The sequence below is a fragment of the Doryrhamphus excisus genome, chromosome 7 (assembly GCF_030265055.1).
Source record: "Doryrhamphus excisus isolate RoL2022-K1 chromosome 7, RoL_Dexc_1.0, whole genome shotgun sequence".
NCBI lineage: Eukaryota > Metazoa > Chordata > Actinopteri > Syngnathiformes > Syngnathidae > Doryrhamphus > Doryrhamphus excisus.
The window spans coordinates 6,080,698-6,092,679 of NC_080472.1; the positions used below are offsets into that span (position 1 = coordinate 6,080,698).

General features: G+C 39.0%; 2 protein-coding genes across 3 annotated transcripts; one reads left to right on the forward strand and one right to left on the reverse strand.

The window, feature by feature from the left end:
• The first annotated feature begins 88 nt into the window (after positions 1 to 88).
• Positions 89 to 4,245, forward strand: znf414 (zinc finger protein 414). 2 transcript variants are annotated; one of them, XM_058078543.1, is made up of 4 exons: positions 89 to 219; positions 342 to 449; positions 2,306 to 2,411; positions 3,212 to 4,244. In XM_058078543.1, exons 1-4 carry the CDS (start codon positions 180 to 182, stop codon positions 3,555 to 3,557), a joined length of 600 nt encoding a protein of 199 aa, XP_057934526.1. In that variant the 5' UTR covers positions 89 to 179; the 3' UTR covers positions 3,558 to 4,244. The 2 variants fall into 2 exon arrangements, with proteins under 2 accessions (XP_057934526.1, XP_057934527.1); XM_058078544.1 differs by having other exon boundaries at positions 119 to 255; positions 3,212 to 4,245.
• Positions 4,069 to 11,296, reverse strand: mtch2 (mitochondrial carrier homolog 2). The gene is made up of 13 exons (XM_058078541.1): positions 11,147 to 11,296; positions 9,124 to 9,208; positions 8,772 to 8,878; positions 7,965 to 7,991; positions 7,402 to 7,440; positions 6,355 to 6,412; positions 6,036 to 6,087; positions 5,904 to 5,963; positions 5,468 to 5,561; positions 4,885 to 4,932; positions 4,729 to 4,796; positions 4,573 to 4,648; positions 4,069 to 4,287 (listed from the first exon to the last, which is right to left on the reverse strand). Exons 1-13 carry the CDS (start codon positions 11,231 to 11,233, stop codon positions 4,201 to 4,203), a joined length of 888 nt encoding a protein of 295 aa, XP_057934524.1. The 5' UTR covers positions 11,234 to 11,296; the 3' UTR covers positions 4,069 to 4,200.
• Positions 11,297 to 11,982: the final 686 nt, after the last annotated feature.

Sequence of the window (11,982 nt, forward strand, 5' to 3'; positions counted from 1 at the left end):
TGTTATTTCACTTCTAACACAATGGCTTGTACAAATACAGTATATGCAGTATATGCAGTACATGGTCCACACCAGCAGGTGGCGGTGATGCACAAGTAGCTTGCCAATCACACATAAAACAACAAAGAAGCAGGCATCATCATACGATCTTGTTTTATTGGCGTTGCATCGCAAGAAACATGTCGCATGTTCAGACCGGTGCCGAAAATGTAATTAAAGGTTAGTTTCCGACAAGCATGTGTGTAATGTTATGCGGTAAGATACTCGTTGTCACCGTCGTGTTTTCCACGGCTAGTTAGCTATAGCTAACAATGTAATAAATGTATGTTTATGCCTCACAGGAAACAGAATGATGTGTCCATTGCACGGATGTAAACGTGTGTACACAGACGCCACTGCTTTGGAGAGTCACGTAAAGGACCACGCAATCCCTGCCCAGTCTCTTAATGGTAAGACATCCCATAAACATGTGTGACAGGGACTCGGACAGGGCCTTACTCAACATTTTGGTGTCGGATCTGATACCAAGTAAATACAAGGATAATACTCGATAAATGTTGACGTCCGGAAATGTCCAACCACAAAGTATAACATCAGTTCCTTCAACCAGGAAGTGCAGTCCTCAGCTCGATTGTCATTGGTCGATTTGGGGCATTGTAAAACACGAATGCTTTTATTGTCATTTCACAATAGTTACAACGAAATTGTCAAGTCATTTGGAAGGGGGGCACTCTGCACCTCATAATAGTAAATAAATTCAGTAGCATATAAACAATAAATAAATTAAAACAGTACAAAAATGCAAAAATATTTTCTGACCAGAAAAGTGCATTAGCAGTTAGTTGAAAAAAAATGAAAGTTTTTTACGTTTTTTGTCAAAACTCACCGCCTCCGAACACTGGCATTTTGTGCCCTTTTTGGGTCCTCCTGTGGCCCCTGTTGAGTGTGTGTGAGGCTTCCCCTTGTTTTTTTGTTTTTTTTTTTACCAGAAAAGTGTATTAGCAGCAAGTTAAAAAAAAATGGGAAAAAAACCCACATACTAACCCCTTACGTTTTTTGTCAAAAATCACCAAATTCAAACACTGGCATTTTATGCTGTTTTTGGGTGCTTGTGAGGTTTCCCCTGTCTTTTTGACCAAAAAAGTGCATTAGCAGCAAGTTGAAAAACTGAAAAAAAAAAAAAAAAACGACATACTAACCCCTTACGTTTTTTGTCAAAAATCACCGCCCTCGAACCTTGGCATTTTATGCCCTTCTTGGGTGCTTCTGGGGCCCTGTTCAGTGTGTGTGAGGTTACCCCTGTTTTTTTAATCAGAAAAGTGCATTAGCAGCAAGTTGAAAAAATGAAAAAAACGACATACTAACCCCTTACGTTTTTTGTCAGAAATCACCAAATTCAAACACTGGCATTTTATGTCGTTTTTGGGTGCTTCTGGGGCCCCTGTTGAGTGTGTGCAAGGTTTCCCCTTTTTTTTTGACTAGAAAAGTGCATTAGCAGCAAGTTGAAAAAAAAGAAAAAAAACAACATACTAACAAAAAATCACCGCCCTCAAACATTGGCATTTTATGCCCTTTTTGGGTGCTTCTGGGGCCCCTGTTGACTGTGTGTGAGGTTTCCCCTGTCTTTTTTTACCAGAAAAGTGCATTAGCAGCAAGTTGAAAAAAAACGGGGGAAAAAAACCCACATACTAACCCCTTACGTTTTTTGTCAAAAATCATCAAATTCAAACACTGCCATTTTATGCCGTTTTTGGGTCCTCCTGGGGCCCCTGTTGAGTGTGTGTGAGGTTTCCCCTGTCTTTTTGAGCAGAAAAGTGCATTAGCGGCAAGTTGAAAAAAACTGAACTTACGTTTTTTGTCAAAAATCACCGCCCTCAAACATTGGCATTTAATGCCCTTTTTGGGTGCTTCTGGGGCCCCTGTTGAGTGTGTGTGAGGTTTCCCCCTTTTTTTGACTAGAAAAGTGCATTAGCAGCAAGTTGAAAAAACTGGAAAAAAACTGACATATCCTTTTATGCCGTTTTTGGGTGCTTCTGGGGTCCCTGTTGAGTGTGTGTGAGGTTTCCCCTGTTTTTTAAATCAGAAAAGTGCATTAGCAGCAAGTTGAAAAACTGAAAAAAACACATACTAACCCCTTACGTTTTTTGTCAAAAATCACCGCCCTCGAACATTGGCATTTTATGCCCTTTAACCCCTTACGTTTTTTGTCAAAAATCACGGCTATATGATATTTGTATTACTTTTAGAAGTGGAAGAGTATAAAATATCAATCCTAATGTGTGTGTGTGTGTGTGTGTCCCCACAGGTAAAGTCCTCCTCTGCTCCACCGTTGGCTGCAGCTGCTCCTTCCCTAATATGCAGAAACTGATGGAACACATCAGACTTCATCATAAACCCAACTTATTCTTCATGTAAGTTCCTTTAGTCAAGTCTTGTTTGTTGTATGAAATTATGAAAATGACATTTCCTGCTTTCCATTGAAGTGGTTTTGCTTTCAATTGCCATTCGTTTTCCTAAATTGGTTAGCTTGACTTTTTAGCTGACACTTTTCCAGTTACGTGGATGTAACACTGATATAACAGTTACCATAGCAACACAAATGCAACCCAGTTACCTCTAGTTATTGACTGAGCCACGTTTTAAAAATACGTTGTACATCTAATACAATGGGACCCGCTTGTCAACAACCTGTCAAGAAGAATGACTGATCCGTTCATTCAGTTATAGAACCAACACACCCAGGTGTTGAGACATCTGTCTCATGTTGTCATCCAGCCTATTTGGAACCGAGAGAGACAGGAGGACAACAAACACGCATGCACATGTCAATATATCGAGGCTGGAAATGTTATTATTTACCGTATAACTGATTTATTATCGTGACAGCCCTAAATGTTATCGTTTGTTGAGCGATCCCTAAGAAAAACAACTCGGAACCCCCATCAGATGCTGTCCGCCCCCCGCTTTAGAATTTACAGCAACACACGTGAGACTAAGTTATACTCTTATATCTACAGTATATATATACTGTATATTGGGTAATAAAGGTGAATATAGGGGTGTTACTTACTGTCTAGAGGGCTCTATAATGTTAACCATATTTAGGACATAAACTCTATGCTCTATGTATGCTCCATTTATGAATAAGGTGGAAAGATGCATAGAAGATTGTATTCCCCGTCTTACCAAATTTAATTTGTGATCTCTACAGGTGTGAAAATTGCCGCACAAAGTTGAGATCGTACCGTGGGCTCCTGACTCACCTCCACACCTGTTCCAAAGTTCCACGAGGGAAAATCAAGCCCACAGAGCAGACACCCCTTCAAGCAGGTCTAAATACGCCAGCCCATCCAAACCCACCTCAGTTGGAGGCAATGTCCACGCCGTGCCAAACGACCGCTGCCCACGTCCCCAACCCTGACAGCTCTTTGGCTGATAGCACCTCACCCCCCGTCCTCGTTCCACAATTCACATTGAGCCAAGAGACTTTCAGGGGCGGTAGTGGACTCGGAGAAGAACCCAAGTCAACCACTCATCCCGTTCAAGCAAACCAATGAACGAGCCCACCTGTAAAAGTGAAGCTTTCTTGTCAGGAAATCAGTTTAATGGAGCTTTTCTCAATTTTTCATATCTATTGTGCTGGACTAAAATCACAAATCTAAACTGAAGTATAGAAAGTATAAATATTAAGTTGAACCTTTATATTTCATTAGAAGAAAAAAAAAACTGTAAACCCATCAGGACAAAAAAAGTTAAATTTTTTAAATTATTTTTATTTCTATTAGAATGAGATGTTAGAAGCACTTGACTAAAGTCATACACTAATATACCAACAACCAACCTCATTCCATCGTCGTCATAATAATAATAATACCACCCCCCCCCCCCATGCCAAGCCCCTGCATCAATGTTTAGACATCACGTGTTTTAACAAAAAAAAAACATTATTGAATGATAATTGTAGAGGAATAATGTGTGAAAAGAACATGAAGGAAAGCAGTTACATGGTGTCAATAACTTGTTGGTCCATCCACTATTTAGTGTCACATTCCGCAGTCCCACTCTTAATTGAAACACAAAGTTTGTATTTTGCAATTCACATAAAACAGGAAACAAGTGCACACACACGAAGAATCAGACTAGTATTCCCCCCAGATGAGATGCGGTTGCTTTTCTTCTCAGTCGATGGTTTGATGCTTTTTAATAAAATCTTTTTTGATGAATGGCATATGTCTTTCCTGCTGGAAGCTTCCGGAAGAATAAACTGTTTCCTCTGCTCATGTTGCCCTGGAAGGAGTGTGGAAGAGAGTGGAAGGAGTTAAGACGTGTAAGCAATTACATTCAGACTTAAATCCAAGATTGACTTTCCATCAGTATGTAGCTCAAGGGTGTCCAAAGTGCGGCCAGGAGGCCATTTGCAGGACACAGCTGTTTTTTGTATTGGCCCGCAGCACATTGTAAAAATATTATATATCCTGGCAGGGTCATGGCCGAGACCAGAGATCTTGGGCATTTTTACCTGCTATTTAGCTCTTTATTTTCTGACCAAAAGGAAAGCGGAAAATATCTGACCTCGCTGCTTAGATGACTCCAGCAGTGCAGCCAGGTAGGATATACTGATGCATAAGGCGGAAGCCCTCCGGCCAGCCTGGAAAGAACACAAGCAATGAAGACAATGGTTCACATTACAGTGGAACACACAGAAAAAGCATGGATCATCCAACTCACCCGCAGTTATTGACAGCCATGAGGTTGGATACCAATACAAAAGGGTATGTGAGCATGCTGGCAAAGAACTGGCACCAACAAGACAAAAAGAAGTGGTTTGCTTCAGTCGAGGGAATAAATAAAGCTCCTAATGTCAAATCAATGTACGATACTTACGCCCGTGACAGCCTGAGAGCAGTTCTTCATTTCTCCTGTGTGACTCATCTGAAGGGAGGAACAGACTCTTAATGCTTGTAATTGTTGCCATAAAACATCACCATACAGTATTTTCTCTCCTTGTTCTTAAAGGGGACCAATATTGCTCATTTTTTGACTCCTATAGAGCAGCTACACACAATAACCCGCACAGAAATCATTTTAGATCTTCCAGAATCTGCACCTATTCCAGCTAGATTTCCTTCGATTTGTGCTTCCTGCCAAAACGGTCTGTTTTAATTTATTCCACCCACGGCCGCCTTCTGGGCATGCCCACACGCCCAAAGTGCTTCCTAACTATGAACCATAGAAGGAAGTCTGCCCCTCTGTGACATCACCAAGATGCCATTTTACCACGCCTCTTGAGCCATCCCAAACTTCTTTCAGGGCTCAATTCCAAATGTACAAACCTCGTACCAAAACTCGAAAATACAACATTCTAACAACATTTATGGGTCAGAAAAAGCATAATAGATCCCCTTTAACACAACACAAATACAACAGAGCAACGTGGCTGATGTAAGATGAAAGGGAAAGTGTGTACCGAATCATCGATTGCGTACGTATTGATGAAGTGAGCCAGCATGTTACAAATCCACAGAGCTAAGACATCTCCAAGGAGACGAGGAATCAACCCGCTGCAAGACGACACAAAAACACAATTTTGGATTGAAACAAAACAAAAATTACATAGTGTAATACTACACACTGTATATCTTATTATTGAATGTATTTTAGATTTACAATATGCAGAGGGCTATTAAATAACTAGCATTTATGTGGTATCTATGGTTTACAGTATGTCTCATGAGTGAAATACATTTGAACACAGAGCACAGACTGATTACATTTTTTATATTATATTATTATATTATAATATATAATAATATATATTATATCATATTATATTTTTTGTATATTTATTTTTGATATATATTTTTTCATGTTAGACATGAAGTGAATGAAAATAAAGAACATACGTGAAGAAGCCCAGAAGTCCCTCTTCTCGATAGATGGTGACGATGGAATCTAAGACGCCGCTAAAAACAGATGACAGTTGTGTTGAGAATTGTGTTGGCTTCAGATTTGACGTTGAAGAAAACACAACCTACCTGTATTTAGTCTCTCTTCCAATGAACTGCACCATACATCTCAATGTAATGACTGAAAGACAAGAAATCACATTCACTTGCATTCATTGAACTTTTACAGTGTTTCTGTACTTTAAGTCTATATAAGCTTTGCTTCTTCCTACTCCTTTTGGACATGTGGAACTGGGAACTGATTATGGGATGCATTCAATTGCATATAGTATATATAGTATAGCATATAGTATATATAGATGTATAGTCCGGAAAATACGGTAATTTCTTAACAGTTTGGTACTATAATGCAGGAAATGTGACAGTGCAAGTTGCCGTATGTCCATACCGTGGAAGGGATGTGTAACTATGGTGGCACAGGAACGCGCTATCATCTCTTTGGTTGTCTGTGGAGGCAGAAACACAAACCAAAAAACAATTTGACTTTACATCCATAGTGGAAAAAAAGATGTTTGAATTGGTATACGCATGCCTGATCATAATGGTACAGCTGGTCCTAATCAATGGACACATGTACACTTCTCTTCCTTTTTTACCACAACAGCAAATCATTCATTCATTCATTTTCTACCGCTTATCCTCACGAGGGCCACGGGGGGTGCTGGAGCCTATCCCAGCTGTCTTTGGGCGAGAGGCGGGGTCGCCAGCCAATCACAGGGCACATATAGACAAACAACCATTCACACTCACATTCATACCTATGGACAATTTGGAGTGGCTAATTAACCTAGCATGTTTTTGGAATGTGGGAGGAAACCGGAGTACCCGGAGAAAACCCACGCATGCACAGGGAGAACATGCAAACTTCCGGGGGGTCCACCTGGCAAAGGACTTCTTTCAAAGAAAAAACCTCCCTCTTTTGGACCATCCTGTGATCCTTTTAAATCCAGCTGAGAGCATCTGGGGATGGATGGCAAGGAACGTTCCCAAAAATGAATGATTAATGATGAGGTGATTAACAAGAATGGTGCAGCTATACCAATACAAGTCCTTTTTGTGGTATTTTATTTCTATTTTAAGGGGGTTGTGAGTTTTTTGAGCTATCATTTTCAGTGCAAGACAGTATGACAGTACAAATATAGAAATTAGAAGAATATATAAAGAATAAATAGAAGAATAACTAATAAATAACAAAGGGTCTACATTGTAGAGGACGATTGGTTGCCTTGATTACATGGTTACATCGGATAAGTACAATTTCCAAGAATAAATTGCTGCGTCAAAATTTTTCTCTCATTTGTCTCTCATTTCTACTTTTTGTATTTAAGTGCAACTTAAAACCTCCTTAACAGCCAACAATGCAAAATGTAAATTCTTGCCATTTTTAAACTGGTCTTTAAAAAGCTGCTAACCAAGACCAAGATTTGTTCCTTACCTCATTCACGACGTGGTGTACCGAGCCATCTTCAATCTTCTGCTCGCAGCACCAAGATGGCACCACCCCCAAAAAGGAAAAAAAAAAAAAACATTTTTAGTCACTTTCTGAAGAAAGTCAAACGATTGAGGCGCATTACCGCACCTAGTATGTTGGTGTGTAGCCAACATGTTAAGAACGTGATACGGCAACCAGATTGGCCTGGTCTTGTGGCAGAAGCTGATATTATCCTGATACTGAATATTGGATCCCGATTGCATCCCTACTAATAAACTGTAGCACCTCATGTCTATCAAGCATCACCTGTGTGATGGATGTGTGCCGAGCAAAAGAAAAACCATCATAAAGAACGTGGAAAATAAACATCAGAAGCTCCGAGAGGGAAACCACCCATCAGTAGCGGCCCCGCTCTTCTCTAAGCCGCTCAACTGGGAAGTCTGTCATTAGGATTCCTTAAGATAAAGATCATATCCTTGAGCATATGAAAGGATGTCCTCCTATGAAAGTGACAGTGATAACTAAGCAAGGTAGTTGTCTTATTATTGCCGTGTTGCAACTCTTACCTCAAGTGTGCCATGTTCATGACATTTCTGTGGGAGAGGAAAACACACAAAAAATGTATTTCAATACATTATATTATACTGTCTGACATTATGACACTTTTGATGCACGGACGGAAATACTGACTTTGTTTGACTCATGTTGCTAAATGAGGGAACCAAGAGGGATGGTAGGGCGTCCTCGCTATTAAGGTTTAAAAAAAAAACAAAAAACTATAAACTATATAAAACTATTTATTGTCATAAAACGATTTAGCTTTTACAATCTACTGGCAGGTAATTCTCAGATAATAAAAGCTTACAATAAAAAATAAAACATTGAAGGATGTGGGGTTTTTGATGCAAAAAGCAAACAAATGTAGGTCAATATATTGTACTATATGCTTAATATAAGCTTTGTGTTATAGGCAAAAAAGCATTTGGGTATTATCTAATAATATACCTCAATAGGAAAAACTTATTTTTTAATAAAAGGCAGGGGCCACAAATGCCCCTGGACACCCCTGGTTTGCAGGGTTTTTCTTTAGGAAGACTTTTTAGTAAAGTTCCTTATTACCTGAATAAGGGCTAGGCGATATGGACCAAAACTCATTAACTGCGCTCATATTATTTAGATTGAATATCGATATACTGTATATGGCAATTATTTTGGACAAAATCAAAAGCAAATATAAATGTCAAGTTGCTTTATTAAAATACGAAACATGAGTTTATTTGAAACTGAAAACAACCAAATGCAACAAAGTGTGTGCCTGGAGTATAAAATATGTTTTAGGCTTTAGGCATGATAACTTGTCTATCAAAACATACCTGCAGGATTTTGCTGTGCACAACAGTACCGATGGTGCCAGCACAGAGCCTTGGACCAAGCCCTTTGAAGAGACCAACTTTTCCGTCTATCTTGATGATGTGTTTGGCTAAATCACGAAAGAAACACAATGAGCGGAATAGGTAACAATACTGTAGACGTGGAATATATGAATGTGATATGATTTGTGTTATCTGTGAATCTGCTTCCATCATTCACAGATGATGGAAAGTGGCTCATACACTGGTGAATATAGAAAACTGAGTTGTGTACATTTGTACTGGATCCTAGTATGTGCAGCATGTTATTTTAATGTGCCATTTATAGGACTTTTAAGTTCAGAGTGACACTTACCATAAGCAAACAGTCCAGGGAGCTGGTAGACTTGTCTGCCAAATAGGTTCTTCCCCAGGGTAGGAGGGAGGGGCTCATGTCCTACCTATTAACATTCGTAATAATTCACAATTAAGCATATTTTTTAAAAAGTCTCCGCAGCTCTCATAAGTTTGCTTTTTAATTAAATAGCCACAAAAAATTATCAACATGTAACCAAATTTGAAAGCACTTGTAGGCAAACAACTAGTACAATTATTCACATTAGCTAAAAATAAATAATAAATCTAGCAATCTGGATTTTACATTTAACAAACATGAGTGTAAGGTGATTATTTTGTGATTATCTAGGCCACGGGTGTCAAACTCATGCCATGGAGGGCCAAGACACTGGTTTTCTTTCCAGTCGGTCACTAAAGCAGGTGATTTTAAAGATTAACCCTCCTTTGGTTTGAGGGAAGGAGCTTGTCGATTAAATCACCTGCTGGAGGAACTGGCTTCGGCCCTCCATTGACATATGTGATCTATGCTATTGAATTACATGACTAATGTACACAAAATGGGAATATACAGTGTTTACTGCACGGATGCTCGTTGTGGAACACATACACAACAATAGACAGGTGACAGCGCAGAGATGCGATGGGAGAGAAAGTAATGCAGAGCCATTGTCAAGTCAGATTTTTTTCTTTTTGTGATGATTGCGAACATATTACTCTTTTCAACGCATATTGTTTTACGCCAAACTCTTTACTGAAGAGGCCCCACCAACTAACCACAACTACATATGTTCCAGAAATCGACTCATGGAACAAAGTGGGGGGTAAGTTACCGTTGATACACAATACTGCTGATGGGGATGTCATACAACTATATGACAAAAAATTGAACTATCCCTTTAAGATCAAAATACAAACGCTGCATACCAACGTTTATCAAAACATGTAATAGAGTCATTCTGACCTACTTCCTGGTACGGCACTCTCAGCATCCTGGGAAGTGTAGTTCTTTTACATAAACATAAAGCTGAGCTACTACAATCTTATTACATGTGCTATTACACAACTATACATCAACATAAATGATTAGTAATAGCAGCTTAACTTAAAAAATCTTCGATTTTTGTTTAAATTTTGTTTAAAATTCTCTTAGCAAGAAGATACAGACTACAAAATAGTATGTTTTAATTTTGGCACCCTCTGAATAGCTGGGGGAACCCACTGCAGGCAGTCCATTTTACATGCCAATTCTAATAACATATGTTACTAATACTAATACTATAGGTGTAGAAATGTGTAAATAATGAGATTAAATAATAATAATAAATGTATGTATGTATCCCTAGATCTATATACACAGCGTTGTCTTTAAATGACATTAATACAAGTAAATATCTGTTGCACTCCCGTCCAGTAGGTGGTGGTAGTGTACGTCACAAACCCCAACGCTTACTGTCAAACCCAATCAAGGGGAATAAGAAAGTCATGTTCGCTGTTTCCGTCTAGTTGGACTTTCGATATAATAAAGAGCAATACGAAATCTTTGCCGTTAGTTCCGTAGTTCGGATCCACCCGTTTAAAATAAAAATGCAACGGCATTCGGTAGAATTCCACGACGCATCACAGTGCAAACATACACAACGGGGCATGACATCCAAATATTTCACTTATGATACACACAGCTCACAACATCAATATTGTGCAGACAAATTACACTTTTACGGAGATATACTGAGGTTCTATAAAGGATTATGTTCCAAATCAATGAGGTTAATGTACCTCACTTTCAACCAGAATCGTCAGACAAGAGAAGGTCAAAGGGAAGTTGGTGGTATAGGCACAGTTTCTTAGTGCTTTGCTGGCAATTAGTAGACCAAATGAATACAATTTTCGTCGCCTGGCTATTGAACAACACTACAGTAAAATGTATTGACTTTATTTATTTCAGTTGAACTGGTAGGCCAGTTAACAAATATTAATGATTCCTGATAAATACAAAAGCAACAACAGTTTCACGACAGCTGGATCAAATTTAAATGTCTTACCTGCACCAATACTTTAATGTACATCAAAGGATGTGAAAGGACAGTAAGCCCCGATCCCAATATGACTTGACCACACGTGTCCGCCATTTTTACACCAACAGCACCAACCGGAAGTTGTTTTTTGTCACTTCCTCGCAGAGGAATTTAGAGCTTATCTAATTTAGACCTTATCTACACGGAAACGAAAGCAAAATGTTTGTTTACCATTTTCGAAAAGTTATTTCCCCACATTAGGACTGTATCAGGAACTATCATTGTCCACACGAACATTTTAAAGGACTTTAAATGGTGTAATGCATACGCCAGCCTGTGCGCGGCGCTGTGAATCCTACCATAGAGAAGAGGCGGAGCATGCGCTGTGTGTGCAAATGCCGGGGGGGCATATACAGGGCATATAATAAAGATCCGCTGTGGCGATTCCGTAATCAGGAAAATATTTTATAAAAAAATATTTAAATTTTTTTTTATAAAGAATATTTTATTCTTTTTAGTTGACATTTTGTGGTACAAATAAAACTCCATACCCTAGGGCAGGTTCTTGCACCAGTGATGCAGAAGACGTGTTTTCATTTCAAGTTGGTTTCATTACAATCTATCAAATTCCAACTGTGGATTTTGCACCCCCACATGGACAAAGATGATTTCTACATGTATGTAGTTCACATGGTTTGCTCAACTGCAAATATGCAGATTTGCTTTCACCCCCTACTTGGACTAATATAACTTCTACATGTCTATAGCTCACATTATTTACTTTAAAAAGAGGATCAAACGTGTGAGATCGACTGTTGCATCACACCTCATTCACTATCTGTTAACAACTCTTCCCTGTGGTT

Coding starts and splice junctions, on each gene's coding strand:
- znf414 (XM_058078543.1), top strand. CDS start 180: ATGTCGCATGTTCAGACCGGTGCCGAAAATGTAATTAAAG. Junction 220..341: donor TGCCGAAAATGTAATTAAAG/GTTAGTTTCCGA, acceptor TATGCCTCACAG/GAAACAGAATGATGTGTCCA. Junction 2,412..3,211: donor AAACCCAACTTATTCTTCAT/GTAAGTTCCTTT, acceptor TGATCTCTACAG/GTGTGAAAATTGCCGCACAA.
- mtch2 (XM_058078541.1), bottom strand. CDS start 11,233: ATGGCGGACACGTGTGGTCAAGTCATATTGGGATCGGGGCTTACTGTC. Junction 7,992..8,771: donor TGCACAGCAAAATCCTGCAG/GTATGTTTTGAT, acceptor CCTCTCCCACAG/AAATGTCATGAACATGGCAC. Junction 4,649..4,728: donor ATGGCTGTCAATAACTGCGG/GTGAGTTGGATG, acceptor TGTTCTTTCCAG/GCTGGCCGGAGGGCTTCCGC.